Source organism: Pararge aegeria, chromosome 8, assembly GCF_905163445.1.
Source record: "Pararge aegeria chromosome 8, ilParAegt1.1, whole genome shotgun sequence".
NCBI lineage: Eukaryota > Metazoa > Arthropoda > Insecta > Lepidoptera > Nymphalidae > Pararge > Pararge aegeria.
The window spans coordinates 16,750,688-16,770,454 of record NC_053187.1 but is presented as its reverse complement, the minus strand read 5'-3'; the positions used below and the strand labels follow the sequence as shown (position 1 = coordinate 16,770,454).

Here is a 19,767-nt window from a genome sequence, read left to right as displayed (position 1 = left end):
TTTTCATTCAGTGAGAATGTTAAATACTGGAGATTGAACTCCGGACCTCGCACTTATAAAACCACATTGATTAACAATGCACCAGGGAGATCAACAAAAGCAGTAGTATAAAACCTTCGGTAAGCCTGATGGCATAAAAACGGCCAGCAAGTAAGTTTAATTTGCAGTATTTGCTTTAAATCCAAATATCACCTCGCGAAATGATACGCGATCACTGTTTTTTATGTAATTCAAGTTTTTAAAACCGAGTTGAGCTCAGCTCAGTTCAGTTCAGCTGTAATTATGTAGCTGAATATTTTTAGTTCTACTGATAAAAAGATTTTATAATTTTTTATAAATGTATAACGGTTGAAACAAGTTCATGAAAAAAAACCTTCCGAAGATAGGTAAGTACTGACGGGAAGTTTAAAAAAATCGCGCATTGCTAATAATGATAATAGACGGTTATTTTAATATCGCACACAGACATTTATTTGTATAGATAAAGATAAAGGAAATTGTAGAGGCGAAGATTAGACCTACTTTGATAAGGGCACCGTCAGACTAGGCTAAGTTGTCTGGCGACGTTTCGTTCTATGCATAATAAACACAACATATTCATATCAAATGAAATCAAATCTAAAATTCCTTATTCATGTTGGCCTATCACAGATATAAATTTTAAATGCGAAAAAAAAAAATTGGTGAATTTGGCAGTAAATTTGATCCACGGAGTGTTATAGTGACTCTACTACCGGTTTTGTTTCAGTTTCCACACAACAGTCTCTCCATCGTCCGCTGAGAAATCGTATCATACCTACTACGTCTCTCAATAAGTTCAAAGTTTATATAAAACGCAAGGTTACAGAAAAATCCGATTATAATGTTAAGGATTACTTGGCTGTGAATTGCTCTAACTTCGTAGCTTAATATTAATTTATTGTGAAATGGTGATAACAAAAAAATTAAATTTGTATTTGAACTTATAGTTTCATCATGACCAATAGCCTATAATGGCCAGAGGTCTCCCTAGTCGGCCCCTCATGACTGTGGAACATGATCACTGCTATGGCGAGTAATCTCGTGATAAATTATGTCTCTCCATCAGGTCCTTATGTTTTTTATTTGTACTGCATTGTAGAAGGTACATTGAAAAGTTGAAAGTGGTTGGAAATGTAGAAAAAAAACTTCCTTTTAAATCGCTTGGTACCTATTATGTTTTGATGGGTACAGCTCGCTGACAAAGAAACGGACGGATAGACGGATAGCGAAGGCTACTTTAAAATCTCGACGGTCACATAGTGGAACTTTTTGCTTAGAAAATAATGTATAAAATATTTCAGTTTGTACTTACCTTATACATTCTTTATTTTACTATTATTTTAAAATACACAGTATAATTTGGGTGACTACAACCAATCCCGGTATTTTTTATATAAAAAGTGATTACAATATCACTTACGTTAACGGTGAATCATTTTGAGGAAACATGCATTCCTGAGAGTTTTTGTATTGTTCTGAAAGGGGTGTGAAGGCTTCCTAAACTGTACTCATTCTGTCAGGAAACCCGTTCCCTGGTGCCCGATTCACTTAGTTTTCCAACAAGTTGCCGACTCATCGTCTTCATACAAAATGCATAATTTGATAGCAACAGTTGTCAACTCATCGGATATTTTTTATATAAAAGGTGGCCAACGATTAGCAATTAATAGAAAGTAAGTAAGTCCACCACTGTAGTGATGATAATAAATTACATGCTAAAAACTAGTACAATAAAAGTTTAGAAAATAAATAAGATGAGTTTTGTGTCGCGATATTGTTTGCGAACAGTTCAAACATTCTTATTTGCTGCTATACTCTACTGCTGTAAGTTATAACTAGTGTTGCCCAAATGCAAGAACAAGACGAGACTTAGCCAGTCTTGGCCTTGGTCTTGCGCCAATACACCTGGTCTTGGTCTTGGTCTTGGTCTTGCGCTCCCAGTCTTGGTCTTGGTCTTGGTCTTGCAGCAAGAGTCTTGCAAGTCTTGCAATTACCTATTAGTCTATTACTATTTATTAAAGTTTACTTTAAATCTTAGAAAAACGTATTAGAATTGGAACATTGTGAGCTTGAATTAACATAGCCATAGTAAAGATCAAGCAGATTAATAAATAACTGAAGATTTGATAAGAAATTCGAAAAATCAACTGACCCTTATGTCGTTTTCCATGGAAGTAACTGTTTCTTAATAAACATTTATGATTTATAAGCTTACATTTGCTAAAACATGTAAAAAAACAAATTAATTACAATAACTTGACTGTATTTTAAAGAACAATACTTATCTGTCTAGAAAGAGATTGAACCCTCAACTTATAAGAAATTTAATAAAAGAGTTTTACGATTTATCATTTATTTGAATAAAAAATAAAATACAACACAAATCAACAGCTTTATCATTAGGTTATGATACTTTATATCAATTCTTTTGACCAAGAATTAATACAAAGTAACCATCTGGCTGACTCATCACTTAACCTATTTCTATGTTTTCTAATTACTAATGATGCTTTAGAAAATAACCTCTCAGCAGGTACTGAAGTTGCAGGTATTGAGAGAAAATCACGGGCCATTTTCGATAAAATCGGATACTCTGTCTCATGCGTCCTCCACCAATCTAAAATCACCAATCTGAAACTTATTTATTCTTTGGAACACCTGTAGGTACTCTTAAAATTCGAAATTATTTTGCATGAATAGTGTCAAATGTTATGATTTCGGCGCGGCGGCAACGATTGTTTTAGATTTCAAAGGAAGCCGCCGGCGCGTGTATCATAACCATGTACTTCCGAAAAGCGGCAAATTTCTTTGAGAAGTAAGTACAAAACCTTTGATGCCGCATTATCAAAGTGCCGATGGTTAAAACATAACTATGCATGCACTCAGTTTGATTTTAATAGATATTTTTTTATTCGCTATGTTTATGGTATTAGTCGTAATGCGCATAGGTCCAGTTTTTCATATTCTTTGATATAGTTTTTTGCGTCTCATAGAATTCCTAAGCGTACCTACCTACCTATACACCGAACTGTTACACCTAACTACTCCGTGAAATAGCGCTAAGTCCTAGCTGCAAGACGCAAGAGTCTTGCAGGCTATGTCTTGTTCTTGCTCAAGTCTTGCACGGTCAGTCTTGGTCTTGGTCTTGCTAAAAATACGCGGTCTTGTTCTTGGTCTTGGTCTTGCAAAAACGCAAGAACAAGACCAAGACTGCAAGACCAAGACTGAATTTGGGCAACACTAGTTATAACAGATATAAGTATTTTCGTTATCAAAGACATTGAGCATGTACACACGTGCTAACTAACCATTACGTCACTAAACTAAAGTATGTTTTAAAACGTGTGTTTGTGTGTATGTGTGTATGCATGTGTCTGTCTGTTGCATCGTAGTGCTTGACTAGTATAAATTAATCTACAACAAATTTCAAATTCAAGATGGCCGCCACCACAAAATGAAATTTATTTTTTCAAACTCCCTCAATATGGGTATCAAATGAAAGGGCCTGAATACTGAAAGTAGAATACTGTATACGATATTGAAAGTCAGGGGTTTTTTTATTTTAAATTTATATATTATGACTATTATTTTCTTCACTATTCGAAAATAAACTTTACACTAAAAGTAACAAAAACATTGCTTACATTATGAGACATGTACGAAAAAGTAGTCTTTATTTTTACGTGCTAAGAGTCGCAGATGTAACAGTTAGTCTGCACATGTATACATGCTAATCAAGTTTGAATTCATTAAAAACAATACATAAAATAAATAATTTCGAAAACCTAAGATGGAAATTTCCACGGCCCTTGCTAATAAATCATGGCGACGTAAAATTTGCTCCGATTTAGAGTCAATTAAGTAGTTCCTAACTTTGACGACGACAGCAAAAGAAGCACATCATCTGAGACACCACACGTATTCCAGTTGGACGAATGTCTTTCCCATTTTCGTAATGGGAAATTGAATTTATAAGACGGAATGTGTCCCGATCTTTCGTAATATTTTCTTTTCACTCCAAAGTAAATGAGGAAAACCCACTATTTGATGACCGATAAAATACTATAATAGTAACCATTGTAGATTTGTACAACTGTTTGTAAGGCGGAAGAACTCTCATTCTTAAAGTCAACATTATCTTTAAAACTTCTTTAAATTTTAGGGGATATTAGTGTGAAGTCGAATACTTAACTTATACTTCTCCCAGCGAGAGAATGTTTCTGTAGGGCACCTTGTACAGAGTAAGGCATCAGACCTATTTTTTTGGACCTCCTTTGCGCATTGGTGAGTTATTTAATAAATGGAAGCTTATTAATTTAAATAAGCTTAATCTACAGGGATTTGTCGATTAGGCGTATTGGGACAAAACTGCATACACACCGATTAGGGATATGAATCTAATATTAACTTTATCCCTGCCAGGTTACCCCTCTGGCAGCTCTCTACCATCTTAGACTGCAACATCACTTACCACCAGGTGAGATTGCTGTCAAGGACTTTTATTTGAATTTTAAATAACCAAAGTAGTACATTTACTGAAAAGGCTGAAAGTAAATGTACTAGGCTGTCAGCAAACAGAAGTGGCTCGTAATTAATACTCGTAAAGCGACACATGTACCTACTCCACACAGCGTCATTCATGACGACGTCGTTCATATTGGATAGAAGCAGGCTTTTTTTTGCGGAAAATTAAGCTTAATTTGATATACATCTTGCTATATGCATATTATAAGTATTTGTGTATATTATTCATAAAAATATTCAACAGGCATCTTAGTACCCATAATACAAGATACGCTTACTTTTGGGGTTATATGACGATGTGTGTATTGTCGTAGTATATTTATTTATCTTTTTATTTAGCTATAAGGTAGCCTTTTATTGCAATCTTACTTGTTAAGAGATGTGGCAGGGTTACCAGTTAGGAGAATGGCAGTTATATTAAACTCATAATCTACTACAACTGGGTACATATCGGTTTCTACGCGACATCGTACCGGAACACTGAATCGTTTAGCGGCACGGCTTTGTCGGTTGCGTAGTTACTAGTCACGGTCATATTCTCCCAGCAGACCAAACCAGAGCAAATTCAGAAATAAATATATATATTACCCTGACAAGAGTGTAACGAGCAAGAAGAAGGAAGAGAAGAAACTCGAACAAAACCACATCTTTTGAAGCAAATGTTTTATTATAAAACTATAAAAGTTTATAAAGTTTTACTATCAGAAATAAAATTAAAAATATATTTGGGCTGCGGCCATAAAACCCCTTTGTACATTTTCAATCAATTCGTATAACATTTTTCATGGAACCTGTTTTATTCCTTTGTGCTGAAAATTATGCACCTATTTCGTTTTCTGATATTTTTTCCAGTCTTTTTTTTTTCGGTAAATTATTCTAGTGTTCCTTTAATTCGACACCATTTTGCTTTTTTAATATCCTTTGGTTTCTTCTGTGTTCCCAAAACAGCCAACTGAAAAAAATTAATGTAAAATATCATGTACGTGTTCGTTTTTAGCAATTGTTTTTGGGTTTGTTGTAAAAATGCCATTTTTGGTTGATTAAAAAAATGCCAGCAGCTTTTGGGAATCATTTTTATAGATGATTATAGAATCGAATTATGCGAAATTTCTCAACCAAGCCACGGATTTACTGCGGTTTTCAACATCATTGAAATAATTTTTCACGGATAGTTTACATATAAGTATAATAAATTTTTTTATTATTAGAAACTAACAATATTTTACAACAAAGTCGCCGAAATAAATTAACAGGTGCTTCGTAAGCTAAACTTTAAGGGTTACCTAAAAAGCTGAAAACAAAACCTAACCAACCATTAAACGCAGTTATTCCACTCTTTTTTTTTTTGCTATTTTATAATACCCGGGGCGAGTCTCTAGCATAGTATATAGTCATAAGAACATTAATTTAATTAGTCAAGTTTTCCAAAATATTTTATTTTATATAGTATTGCAATGAATTCATTTAAGTAGTCGCTTTTATTAATTTTAAATCCGTTCGAGTTAAACAACAATAAATAAATAAATACCTAATAAATAAATTAATTAACTTGAAAGCTAGAGGTAAAATCTGGGTAATATAACTATGAACAGACTTATTTATATGCGCTGTCAGTCTTCAATAAATGTCAGTGAAAAATAAGATTTCACTCACAAATTGGTAGTCTATTTTCGTTAGTTTTCTAGTGAAAAAGCCAATGTGTTCGTGCTTAGCGTCCAAAAAGCAATAAAAGTAGAAACATAAAATTTTATTCGCATCGCGCAAATATTCACGAGCATGATTTCATTGATAAAACAATGAAATAAAAGTAATCATTACAGAAATATCCATTAACGAGCTTCGCGGTATCAATCACTGTTCAGTCATTTTAGCGAAACAATTTGAAACTGATCAAATGTTTCAAAACTGCATATTTTTTTTACTAAGCTAAAAATGTTCGATGAAACTGATAACGCTGGACGCTTTTTTTATATTGCCTAGAGATATTTTAGCTCGGACTGAAAAAAGTAGCAGTCGTTGGTTATGATTCTGATGAAACATATTGAGTTTGCTTTTCTTCTTTTGCCGCACTTTTGTTGAAAAGTGTCTTTATGATTTCACTAACTGTTGCACTTACTAGCCATTATCAAAATACTAATTCTTGGCCCGTTTTTCGTCTACGGTTTTTTACAAATCCCGTAAGAATCGTTTGTTTTCCTGGCATTCAATGTGGGCTATGTTACTTTCCATCTTTTCATATACTCTATGCCAAAATTCAAGTTGATTGGTTGTTGAGTTAAGGCGTGAAGGTAGGGAAGGACACACCGACAAACATTTATAGTTCACCAATCCGCGCTGGGCCAGCGTGGTGGACTACGGCCTAAGCCCTTCTCACGTGTGGGAGTCCCGTGCCCTGTAGTGGGCCGGTAATGGGTTGATATGATGATAATGACGATGAGTTCAGAGCATATATGAAACAGTTCATATATATATATATAATAATAATAATAATAATAATAATAATAATAATAATAATCTCTTTATTAAGACAACTAACCTTTGTTAGTAATACAACTTAAACGACTATGTTAGTGTTAATTAATTATATTATAGAATTATATTATACTAGCTGTTGCCCGCGACTTCGTCTGTATTTGATTTTGTTTATTGATGTGGCATTAAATTTAGTTGTAAATATAAAAAAAATTAAAGTATTCAGTATCGCTAAGCCTTAAATGAGGGGCTTGCTGCTGTCCGCTGAGGAGTTCTGTCCTCTATGTTCAAACACAGTTTGGGAAAAATTAACCACATATTATAACCTCTATAGTACAAAAATAATTATTTAAATCGGTTATAATTTGTCGGAGTTATGGTATAAAATCGTCAAACACTTTCATCCCCTCTCCCAAAGGAACCGAGCTTAATGTTGGATAAAAAGTATCCTATATTACTTCTTACACTTCCAAAAATATGTGTACAAAGTTTCATGAGGATCGGTTTAGTAGTTTTTGCGTGAAAGCGTAACAAACAAACTTACATTCACATTTATAATATTAATTAATTAATTAATAATTAATTAATTAAATCCCTATTAATAATAATAATAATAATGATAATCTCTTTATTAAGACAACTAAGGCCCACCTTTGTTAGTAATACAACTTAAACGACTATGTTAGTATTAATTAATTATATTATAGAAATATATTATATTATAGGACAGTTTGCTTCACCGTACAAGCACCGACATGAAGTGTTGCAAGATAGGTGAATCAAACTTTCCCGCTAACATATTCAGGATACTGTTCGAGCTTGACCGCAACCTTGTCAGGAGGGAAGTCGTCTTTTTTCTTATAATGGCGTACAAATCATCGATTCGCTCCTGATATATATGAAAGATGATTTCTTTTCGATCAATGAACATGATTATCTTCTGCATAACAGTGATGCAGATAACAAAATAGGTTCTATTTTTATAGGTTCTTTTAATAATAATTAAAAGCTTCGACCAACATCTTAAGAAGCTTTCGCTTGGTTGTTGGATCAAGGGTCGGATACAGAAGGCAGTAGTCCTTGAAACGGCGCGTATTGTGAGGAGGTTCCTAACTCTGGAGCCCTGACCGCCGGTTGCATGGGCATTCAAAAGCCCCGTAAGCGGCGGGTGAATGTTTTTTTTTTATAAATTTTTAATATTGTTTTTTATTTCATTTTTAAGCATTGTTAAGAATTAAAAAAAAATGTAAAAGAGTAAATGATAGATAAATGAAAAGACCAAGAAGATGGTCCACCTGATTGTAGGTGGAAAACCTTCGCCTGATAACTGAGCAACTCTTCAAAAACAGGGTATGCAAGGAGCACGTACTGCTACATGCCGCCTTGTGTCCATCAATTGGAGCCGTAGGTGTTAAGCCTACTGTGCCTTTAATCACACCGGCAACCACGCCCTTCAGACCGGAACACAGCATTGCAACAATGCTGCTTAGCGGCAGAAATAAGCATGGCGATCCCCCCTAATGACTAATATAATAAATGACAATGTAAGTTTGTTTCTTACGCTTTCACGCAAAAACTACTTAACCGATCCTCATGAAACTGTGTACACATATTCTTGGAAGTGTTAGAAGTAATATAGGATACTTTTTATCCCAACATTACGCTCGGTTCCTTTGGGAGAGGGGATGAGTGTTTGACAATTTTACACCATAACTCCGACAAATTATAACCGATTTAAATAATTATTTTTGTACTATAGAGGTTATAATGTGTTTAATTTTGCCCATACTGTGGTTTGAGATAGAGGACAGAACTCCTCAGCGAACTACAGCAAACCCCTCATATAAGGCTAGCGATACTGAATACTTTAATTTTTTTAGATCTACAACTAAAATTAATGCCACATCAAAAAACAAAATTAAACGCAGACGAAGTCGCGGGCAACAGCTAGTTATTTAATAAATGCGCAAGCGATATTGTTTTGTACTATGCAGGAGATTATTATTGATCGAAGGTTTACTTACATGAAAATGACAACAGCTGGTAACGTCATCGCAGCCCCCATTAGGAATACAGCCCCCGGTAAAACCTCCATAGTGGCCACATACACCTGCGTGTATAGAGGGACGTAAACTAGAGGCATGAGGTTCTCGGTGAGGGCGAAAATAGAGTTTACTTTGCCTGAAAATACAATTGTTTATTTTAGACCACTTAAAGTTACTGCTAGCTTTATCTGGTAGTTCAATATTTTAAGGGTGTTTTAAGCTGTTAGGGGTGGCACAGGTATACACCCTGTATATATATATATATATATAAACCTATATATATATATATATATATATACTGGACGTTTGAAAAGTGCTTTTAATGGATATGAAACTGTAAATTAATTTTGAATTTAATTTTAAAATAAGCCATTTTAAGCGATGATATTAATAGCTTAGCTACAGGAAAAGGTAAATTTCTACCATGTTTTAAAATGATAAGAGGTTGGGCGCGTAAACTTACCAAATTCAGTCGGTAGCACTAATTTTGAGACTATAGATCTCATGGCCAGCAACGACGTTCCATTTAAAATGTCAACTAGAGGTGCTGAAAGAGATAAAAATTGGGTTGAATCGTTATTAAAGTCAAGGTTAGTAAAGAAATCGAATCTAACCAAATCAATATAGAAATCGTAAACAAACAGCGGCCAAGAACCATTCTTGTTGTGTTCTTTTTAAAGTTAAGCCACATTATTAAAAATATCCACCAAAATCTGCACAGGAGTTGAGCATTCAAAACATGATTGCTGTCCAATCTTGTGGGATAAAGACGAAAAATATATCCAAGAATTTGGTTCCAGATATTGTATTCCATTGAAGTTTAAAAGACGCACAAAATGCTCTTTATATCTACAAAGAGTGCAAATTGTTGAAAAACCGTCACCTATAAACAGAAAAATGCTTCGCAGTACCTAGTCTTCCTTGCATCCCTGCAAGAGAGACTGTAATAAATAATAAATAAATATAAATATACTACCACATTACACACATCACCTCATAGCCCCAAAGTAAGCGTAGCTTGTGTTATGGGTACTAAGATAGTTGATTAATATTTCTATGAATACAATAGACATAATTACTTATAATATACAGATAAACACCCAGACACTGAAAAACATTCATGTTCATCACAAAAACATTTTCCAGTTGCGGGAATCGAACCCACGGCAACGACTCAGAAAGCAGGTTCGCTGCCCACTGCGCCAGTCGGCTGTCTAAACTTCCTCAAGAGTGCCAACTTGAGTCCGTCAACCTGAGGCGTAGTTGTTAAACTATATGTGCCTGTAATAACACAGACAACTACGCCTTTCTGACTGGCGCACGTGCGTAGAGGGTACATTGCTAAAGATCTTTTTGGTGTGGAGTATAAGGATTAAAGAAATTATTAATTACACCATAAAGATTCTCCTGCTTTTCGCGGAGTCCAGCTAATGAAGCTTAACTTTATAATAAGTATATTATGAATTTCCGCAAAGTAACGCCTGCTTCTATCCAATATCTTCTAATACAAATAAAGTCTTATTATCTCCATTTTGCGTTGCGGTTGGAAAGAAAACTACTTACCAATGAAGAATATCCTTTCGTTCGGTGCAAAACAATAAACAAATGAAGCTGCTATTTTGCTGACTGTGGATATGATGCCCAGCACAGAGTCGTGCCATTGCAGGTATTTACTGAACACCGATATCGAGAAGATTGTTCCTGGAATTTAATTATTTTTGCACAATAATCACGGCAATTTGTTGTGACGGCAGATCAGAATACAGTTGTCACCGTCACTTCTCTTTGCGGGTGTCGTGCGAGGTGACTGAGGGAATATAACGGAAAACCATCTGCTATCACCAACCCATCAACCCTGGCATGGTGTTTATGAACAAACTCTTCCGTTGGAAGGCCTTTAGTCCAGCAGTAGACTCTCTAGAGATTTTCTTCACTTTATATCATGCACGCTACTCATTGTTAGGTTTATGATGACTCTAACTCTTTAGTTTTAACACGAAGCAAGACGTCTAACCCTTGTACGCGGTGACGTATAACAAATCAGAAGACACACTGGTTTGAGCGAGTCTTGATTGGTTTGCAAACAGGGTGCAAAAACCGACACGACGATTGTGATCACAGATTAGCCGCTTTTGTTTGGTTTATGTTTATAGTAACACGAGGAAAACTCTAGAAACATCTCAGACTTTGTTTTTTATACCTATATATAAGTTGATATTAATTGAGGGTTAATTCAACTTATTATTTAAATTTTCAAAGGTTTAAGTGCAAAGGGAAGATAGGACATTTATTTAAAGGAATCATAATATAGATGGTGAACTATAGCTTACCAATAGTATGTGTAACGAAGTTGTACGCTTGAAATATGCTGAATCTAACTTCATCCCAATTAAACCTATATCTAGTTGATATGTACATTACGGACAGTTCACCTGAAATCAAAATGTAACTGTTGAAAAAACTACAAGGTATTAATATAATATTCGTTTAACTACAAATGTTAAGGTGAAATTAAAGCAAAATTATAATTTCGATTTCGGTCTAGATTGTTTATGAAACGAATAAATGTAAGTTAAACCTGATGTAAAATTCAATAATAATCTGTTAAATAGATTAATAAGCAAGATTTTCGATTTGCCAAAATAATAAGAAAACGTTAATTTTTTTTTGTTCGTTATATTGCTTAATTTTGATTCGCTCATTGATTTATTATCAATATTGCGCAAACTCGAGCATGGCTTTATCCCGTGGGAACGGTTCCCGGTTGCTTTTCTTTGATAAAAAGTTAATTTGTAAGGATGCATTGCTTACTCTTTGAAATTTTTATCGTGTCTGGGTACATATTCGAAATCCAGTGGGGCCACAATGAAGCTTCATTATACCCAAAGGGCCCTCCTACCCTTTTTTTTATTTTTTTTTAATTTTTTTATACAGAGAAAATGCCTGACGCATACCACTCCGTTGGGGAAACGGAGTAGTTATGTGGGACTTGCACCCACTAAAAACTCTGTGTGTCCCTCGATAGCCCTATAAGTGAGAGCACGGTGTTCACTTGCGTATTCACCGCACTCTCGCCAAGGTTTTGACCCCCCAGTGCGTGGCGGGTCCTACCATCACTGGCATCAGGCCAGCCAAATCCTCCAGAGAGGCGTACACTACACGGCACGCCACCTTCTTAGGCCTGTCATTATTTGGGTGGCAAACTTCCAAGGGCCCTCCTACCCTGACATGGTCTCATGTACCTACATAATAGCAAAGTATATTAAAATAAAAAAATAAAAAAAATTTAGAAGCAAAGATTATAATTTTTATTGCTTTTAACATAAACTAAGAAGTTATGCTTGTACAAATATATGATTTTTTTAATCTGTAGTTACCATTTATATCTGTAGATGATCATGTTTTATATTATGAATTGAGATAGGTGGTTATATGTTAAATATTGTCTTTCAAAAAATTAGCTTTGTGTGTGCAAAAAATACATGTAGTTATTATAAAAATAAGCTAATTCTTACCATGCATAGGTCCGAATAAAATACTAACAACCAATAGCATCACGCATATCCTCATTCGTCTATTGTTTGGACCCTGTTTAAACACAACTGCGAGAGTTTCTTTAATGTTTTTCAAATCAAAGAACGTACGGAAGAAGTGAAGAACTCCTTTTTTGTCATGCTGAAATAAGGACAAAAATTCTGTGGGTTTCTTCCTATTCATTCATTCTAAATAAATATCCTAAATAACTATTTAAAAAAAAAGTTGGCCCTCTTTGGCAGTTGTGAAACATCGGAAGGTGATAGTAGACTTTAAAAATACCTTTTAGGTAAATTATATTTATATCACTTACGTTATCTACTTAATTTTTTAATTAAATAACATTATTTACAATTACTATTAAAGTGGTGGCATTGAAAGGGCTAATGGTATTAAAGAGCGTCATGCCGTTTGCCGTGATGCCAATAGATGTTTCTCATTAAAATTATTACATCGTGGTTACTATACAATTGGTGATTTTTTAATGACAAGGTTTCTTAAAAGAAGTGCGTTCCCGTTTCAACTGTCACTAGAGAGAATAGTTATTGTTGGAAAAGAGCAATGTTTCTTGCCTGCTGCATGTCGATATAATCACAACTAATATACAGAGCAGATTTTTCAAAAGCAACCACTAATTAATGTTTCGGCTTAAATCTAGAAAATATATATTTCCGTTAAAATCTAATAAATTATAAAATCGCTGACATTTCCATGAAACAGTACGTATATCCTTATACACAATATACACAACATATACCCTTAATAGTACTAGGTCTGGAGAGGATTTCAAATACAGAATTAGAAATTCCCAAAATGTCGCTGCCGAAGATCGCACCCGTGACCTCCCGCTTATATCGACTGCGACTTGCGAAATTAATAATGTTGTTTATTGTATACTCATTAGAGAGATAAAAAATAAAGTTATTTAGAGAAATAGTTTCATACAGATGAACGAGTTAAAATATTTCGATACCTACCTTAAATTATACTGGTCATGATTCAGCAATAAAGTATTTTATAGGCACTTGTCAAGTGCAAGTCACCATGAGTAGGATCGGAATTTCATTTTAACGAATGATAGTTAATTCTTCATGAAATATTAATTGTATTATGAGATCCTAGATAAGATACCTTTATTCCACGATGGAAAAATATTTTTCAAATTCAAGGTCAACATTTTTTAACTTTAACTTTCCTTCTATACCGAAGTGGAAAATGCTGCTAACAATGGTTTGTTTGCCAACCCATTTTGAAATATTAATGTAGTATTTTAAATATTTTTTTCTTAATTTGAAATGTTTGGGCTTCGATCGACATATTGATATGAAGTCGGCTTTTGCTTCTTTATCTAATTACCGTGTGTTTTTGTACAACCATTGAATAATACATAATATTTGTATTATTCAATGTTGTAAAATGATAACTATTTTGCTTTTAATAGTAATCATTTTACACCATTAGCTTATTTGTTTTTTCGTTTCTCCCAAATCGTCAATATTTATTAACTATAGCGTTTCTTAAACATTTAAAAACAATGAAAAGGTGATCTACTTCTAATACAAAATCAAGATACTTGTCTTTTATCGATAAGTTTTAAGGCAATCATAATTAAAAGATAGGCGTTATCATAAAACTCCAACAGCGTAAAGGCTTAAATGAATTCACTGCCAGTAAACCAAATTCCAAACGTATAGTTTTTACTCAAAATAAGTCTAATTTCCTTAAATTTGCTACTCATCTCTTTACTGTTGATTACTTTATGGGCTTCACAGTTTTATTGAATGTTCATAATTACTTATTAAGAGCAATAACTAGATTCAGTTTTGAGTTAACGAATGTTATTATCACCATCACCTCAAAATAATGATAATTATATATGTATGAACGCTTCATAAGTGCCTGTGATAGGTCTACATGAATACAACTCTTTTGAATTTGAATTTGAACCAATAGTTAAATGCATTAGTGATTGCCTACTTGATTTATACCAAGCTATTCAGCAAAATAAGCTTTTGAGTTACCAGTCGAAAACGTCACCAAAAACTATTTTCAATAACTTACCATTTTTTGTTCCAGAGTACGTTTGGCGTCTTTAACACAGAAAATAATATATAGCAAATTGATAATATGCAATGCCCCAGAAAGACTGTAGCATCCGTAAAACCCAATTGTTTTCAACAGTATACCACTAATTCCCATTCCAATGGGAAACCCTACCGTGAGACTAAAATTGAGTAGTCCCATACGAAAAGTCCTCTCTTTATCAGTGGTAATGGCACTTATATAGGAATACAATGTTAGAAATGTAACACACCAAGATCCAGATAGACCATCTATGATAGCCTCACTCATCACAAAAATTTCCAATCTAGTCTGCATCAAAAAGTACGTGTTTATAACCCCGTTTACACAGTTCAGAAACTGTCCAGTGACAGCGTAGCCAGCAAAAAAAATTCTATGCCCAGTTCTATCTGACCACGATCCGATGAATAATGCTAGAATGCAAGGAACTGATGCTGTAACGTAAGTCCTCCAAGCCATAGCTTGAGCGACAAGGTGCTGTACAGCTCTCTCGTATTCATTTTGTTCACCTAATGTTTGTGCTCTGAGTGCATCACATATTTCCGTGGTAAAATTTAAATTGATACGACACGCTTTCTCTATATTCAGATTTTGTGATGTCAATATGGATATGATGATTCCAAGTACAAAAAGAAACATCGAGGGCTCCACTGTTACATTTTTCAGTATATAGAGGCACGTTTCTTTGCATGTTCTCTTCGTTTCTTTTTCATCTTCCTCATTATCCCCTTGTAATGGATCAGTTTCTGCTAAGTCTTGATTTGCTTCCGTGGTTATGCGATTATTTAACTCTGTGGTCATTTTTATTCCCGGTTATTTTATAAGCGTTGATTTTTTTTATAATTCGGCTGATTATTTATTATTATTATTATTTATGGTTATACATTATTATTATTTTAATAACTAAAAGTGCAGTGGTCTTTGCACAGCCATTTAACTTGAAAGAATAATGAATTGAGATAGGTGATGCCAAATTACTATTGATAACATTGATTTTATCTATCGGTCTTGTGTAATATGTTAGTATTAACAGCTAAAGAGTTAGATAAAAGGTAAGATTGTTAAATATTACAGTTGTAGAAACCCAGCACCAAACTGTCTCGTTGGTCAAGTGCACGTTCAACTGAGGTACACGAAGTCCTTAGTTCGATTCCCGGATCGGACCATAAATTGTCAGGTATTGTGCATACCTATGGCGGTGCCTAACTAGAATAGACAACGGTTATTTTACCCAATTATTAACTCGTAAGTAGCCAGCTGAACTAAGATTGTTTGTTGTATTTTTGGCCTAAATTATTTTTAAAGGGTTTATTGAAAATGAATACATGTTACACACCAGGCCAAATAATCCGGTGTATCTTTTTAGCATTTTAGGCTCTCACTAAAAAATATAATTTAGTGCACTGAGTATTTGTTATCCGGAAAGACATTAAATTTTAAGGAGCAAACTAGTAAAAAAATGATTATTACAGTCGGAGCTAGTTTGACGCACTAAAATGGTATTTATTTTGTCAACAGAATACTTTTTAGATTTCTCCTTTCTTTGAAATCAGAAAAATTACTTATGCTGCTAGGCTATCTCTATAGTTGTGTTTTATTTAATATTATTAAATATGTTTTTTTTTTCAATCAAATATTGCTTAGGCTGACATAAATTCGTTAAATAGTCTTACCCAATAATCTGGCTATGAAATGCAAAAACAATGCAGAAATGTAAATGCAATTTCACTAATTAATATTCTACCTTTTAATTTTGTTCATGGTTGTGGATGGATGGATGAATGGTTAGTTGATTAAGACTTTAATCTACATTTAAAGTAGCTTAATCATTCCTACGTATCTCAAGTAAATTATCTAATATCTGATTAAATTAAAATGTGATTATGAGCGGAAACGAATTTTCATAACTGGGTCGACTTTGAATTGATAATTTAAAATACTTGGATATCTATACCAGCATTATCAAAAAAATAAAAACATTTATTTTAAGTAGGCCTAGTTTATAAACACTTTTGAAACGTCAAGTCTGTTTGTGTGTCTCTACCACCGGTTTGGATATACATAGGTAGGCTGATTCTACGAGAAGATTTTACAGTTTACAAACCTTGGAGTTTTCTATCTTGTGAGACATGAGAGTGGAGCCTGCTTCCAAGCACCCTTATCTTTAAGAAATTCGTGAATCGTATAGTCACCATGATTTATTAAATGTATTTTAACGCATTGTTTAAACATATGCATTGATAGGTAAAACACTACCTTAGGAATGATATTATAAAGCATATACTCAATCCCACAAATTTATTTCAGATACACCTGAAATATTATTTGTAAATGGTTTTTTACAAATAATATTTCAGGTGTTATAAGGTTTTATTTCAGGTAATAATATTATGATGTTATTTGTGCAGCCAGATAGATGACTAAATGTTTCATTAGACGTGAACATTATGTACTGCAGAAATATATGTACTCGTAGTTAGATTAATCAAATCCTTTAGCGATATGCCTATTTATTTTAAATAAGACAGTTTTATATAACAATAATATAAAATTAAAAGGATTTAACCCCCTTAAACCGTGCCACAGTGTGACAGAATGTTATTTAGAGACATAGTTTAGACACATAGCTAATAATGTTAAATCGCTTGAAGCTCAAGGATTAACGTAAACCTAACTGAAAAAAAAACATCCACGTTTATGGATAGCCATTAATCAACAAATTTTGAGCCAGTGTTAAGTTAGAGTCAAGTAGTTTTTTCTGTTAGTAACAATACTTCAAACAGTAACTTTGTCTCAATTGATTTGATGACTCTTGCATGCTATTATTTAATATAAGAGAAGTTAACATAAGAGTAAAATTCAGTAGAGACTTACCATTTTCTGCTCAGCATTGCGCTTTGGATCCTTCAGAATAAAAATAGTATGTAGCAAATTAATAAAGTGAAAGCCTCCACTTATACCATAACATCCATAAAACCCAACTCTTTTCAACAGTATGCCACTAATACCCATTCCTATAGGAAAGCCAACCGTTAAGCTTAAACTGACCAATCCCATTCGGAATGTTCTATTGTCATCAGACGTTGCTGCACTAATATATGCAAATAAGGTTAGGAGACAAACACACCAGGATCCAGTTAATCCATCGAGTATTGCTTCGGAAAATACTAACACTTCTAAATTGAGTTGGGTTAAAAAGTAAGTATTTATAAAACCATTGACGCATACCAAAATCTGACCAGTAATTGGTAACATAATAAAACATTTTCTATGACCAGTTATATCAGACCAAGATCCGATGAAGAGGGCCAGAATACAGGGTAGCGTTGCTGTGATGTAAGTTTTCCAAGACATAGCTTTAGCTACAAGTTGCTGTACATCCCTTTCGTATTCATTCTGTTCCCCTAAAGTCTGTTCTCTTAATGCATCACAGATTTCTGAGGAAAAGTTTAAATTCACACGACATGCTTTCTCTATACTTAAGTTTTGAGATGTTAAAACCATTAATATACTAGGAATTATGTAAATAAACATCGTTGGTTCTACTGTCACATTCTTCAATACGTAATAGCAAGTTTCTTTGTATGTCCTTTGAATTATTTTCTCTTTTCTTTCAACGTCTTCTCGTAAAGGGTCTGTTTCTTTATATTCTTCCTTCCCATTTTTGATACTATGCATTTCTAGAGCAGCATTTTCTTTAAAGTTTTTCGTTCTATCTTCATGACAATTTTTTTCTACAGCCATAGTATAAGGTTTACCTGTTCTACTGTAGTATCTCAGTTATTTCGTTATTTAACTGTCATTTCTTACAACTATAATTCCAGCTTCACACAACAGGTTCACTAAGTGCACTGCGCATATCTATCTCGAGGATTGATTAATCTCTTTATGGTTTTATTATTTACTTATAAATTGTGAAATCGAAGGATTAAGTGTTTGATAAAGTAGCAAGCTTCTTACACAATGTGCTGCTAAAGTAACGCAAACTATTAGGGACATCTTTGATAGCATATCACAAAGATTTATTATGTTCAACTAGGTACAGGGATCATATTATGTGCACCTATAAAGATTAGATTATAAATATATATAGGTATATATTTACCTTAATTCTTTGTTTTGTATTTTCATAATTAATGTTTTTGTTAAAATCTCAATTTAATTTTATTAATTCGTTGTGCAGATCCAAGTTTCCAATATATCATTTGTGTCAGTAATGTAAATTTGTTTGTTCATTAAACATATTTAGGACTATCCATGATCATTAGCTTTAGCTTTTTTCTTAATATGAGTTTCTGGAAAATAAGTAATTGGGTCACCTGCTTGAATTAATTACAGTCGCTCATGAATCTCTGTAGGAGTAGCCACCAATGCAGTATCTCTTGGTGAGGATGAAATTTTTTGTGCGATATCCATCGCCAAGGGTCACCCTAATGAGGAAACTAGCAAATCTTAGAAGGAAACTCTTATTTCCACATTCATTTTAAGCAAATTTTCTTAAATTGAATAGGAAATAAAATCAAACAAATAAAAAATAAACAATTAATTTTAATACTTAACAGTTTCACAGTCAAATAAATAACTAAAACTCGGAATTCACAGACTGGTTTGTTCTCAAGCGACAGTAAAAGTATAATAACTTCGTTAGTCTTACCATTTTTGTTAGAATATAATATCTTTATTTGCAAAATACACCTTTAAAAGCTAAGTATATATAAAAAAAATAGGTACATGGCGCGTAAAATCTAAGCATCATGCAAAGAATTTTACAGGAAAATTTAATAAAATAGTAAAATTTTAATCATGAATATTAAAAGTAATAGGTCAAATGTAACAAATGTCATTTTGTTGTAAAAATTCATTAACAGTAACCATTTTTTGAGTTTAGGAATAAATTGTATAATTTTTTTTACCCATCTTTCTATTATTAACCTACGTATGTTTTTTATCCCCTCCTCAAGTTTAAAGGATTAATAATATAAACGTAAATTAAATCAATTCGAAAGTTTTCATGTTAAATAACTTTGTATTTACGTAACATAAACATGCTAAATCATTTTCCAACATTTGTATGAAATACTCATTACGT

General features: G+C 33.4%; 1 protein-coding gene across 1 annotated transcript; it reads right to left on the bottom strand.

The window, feature by feature from the left end:
* Positions 1 to 5,283: 5,283 nt before the first annotated feature.
* Positions 5,284 to 18,373, bottom strand: LOC120625842. Its single transcript, XM_039893080.1, has 7 exons — positions 17,553 to 18,373; positions 12,578 to 12,737; positions 11,393 to 11,494; positions 10,626 to 10,763; positions 9,526 to 9,609; positions 9,042 to 9,198; positions 5,284 to 5,497 (listed from the first exon to the last, which is right to left on the bottom strand). Exons 1-7 carry the CDS (start codon positions 18,354 to 18,356, stop codon positions 5,422 to 5,424), a joined length of 1,521 nt encoding a protein of 506 aa, XP_039749014.1. The 5' UTR covers positions 18,357 to 18,373; the 3' UTR covers positions 5,284 to 5,421.
* Between the last annotated feature and the right edge of the window lie 1,394 nt (positions 18,374 to 19,767).

Excerpts from the sequence above, each read along its gene's own strand:
- LOC120625842 (XM_039893080.1), bottom strand. The coding sequence starts at position 18,356 with ATGCATAGTATCAAAAATGGGAAGGAAGAATATAAAGAAACAGACCCT. Across the intron at positions 9,199-9,525 it reads AGTGCTACCGACTGAATTTG|GCAAAGTAAACTCTATTTTC; the intron begins GTAAGTTTACGC and ends TTGTATTTTCAG. Across the intron at positions 5,498-9,041 it reads CCAGCTGTTGTCATTTTCAT|TTGGCTGTTTTGGGAACACA; the intron begins GTAAGTAAACCT and ends AATTTTTTTCAG.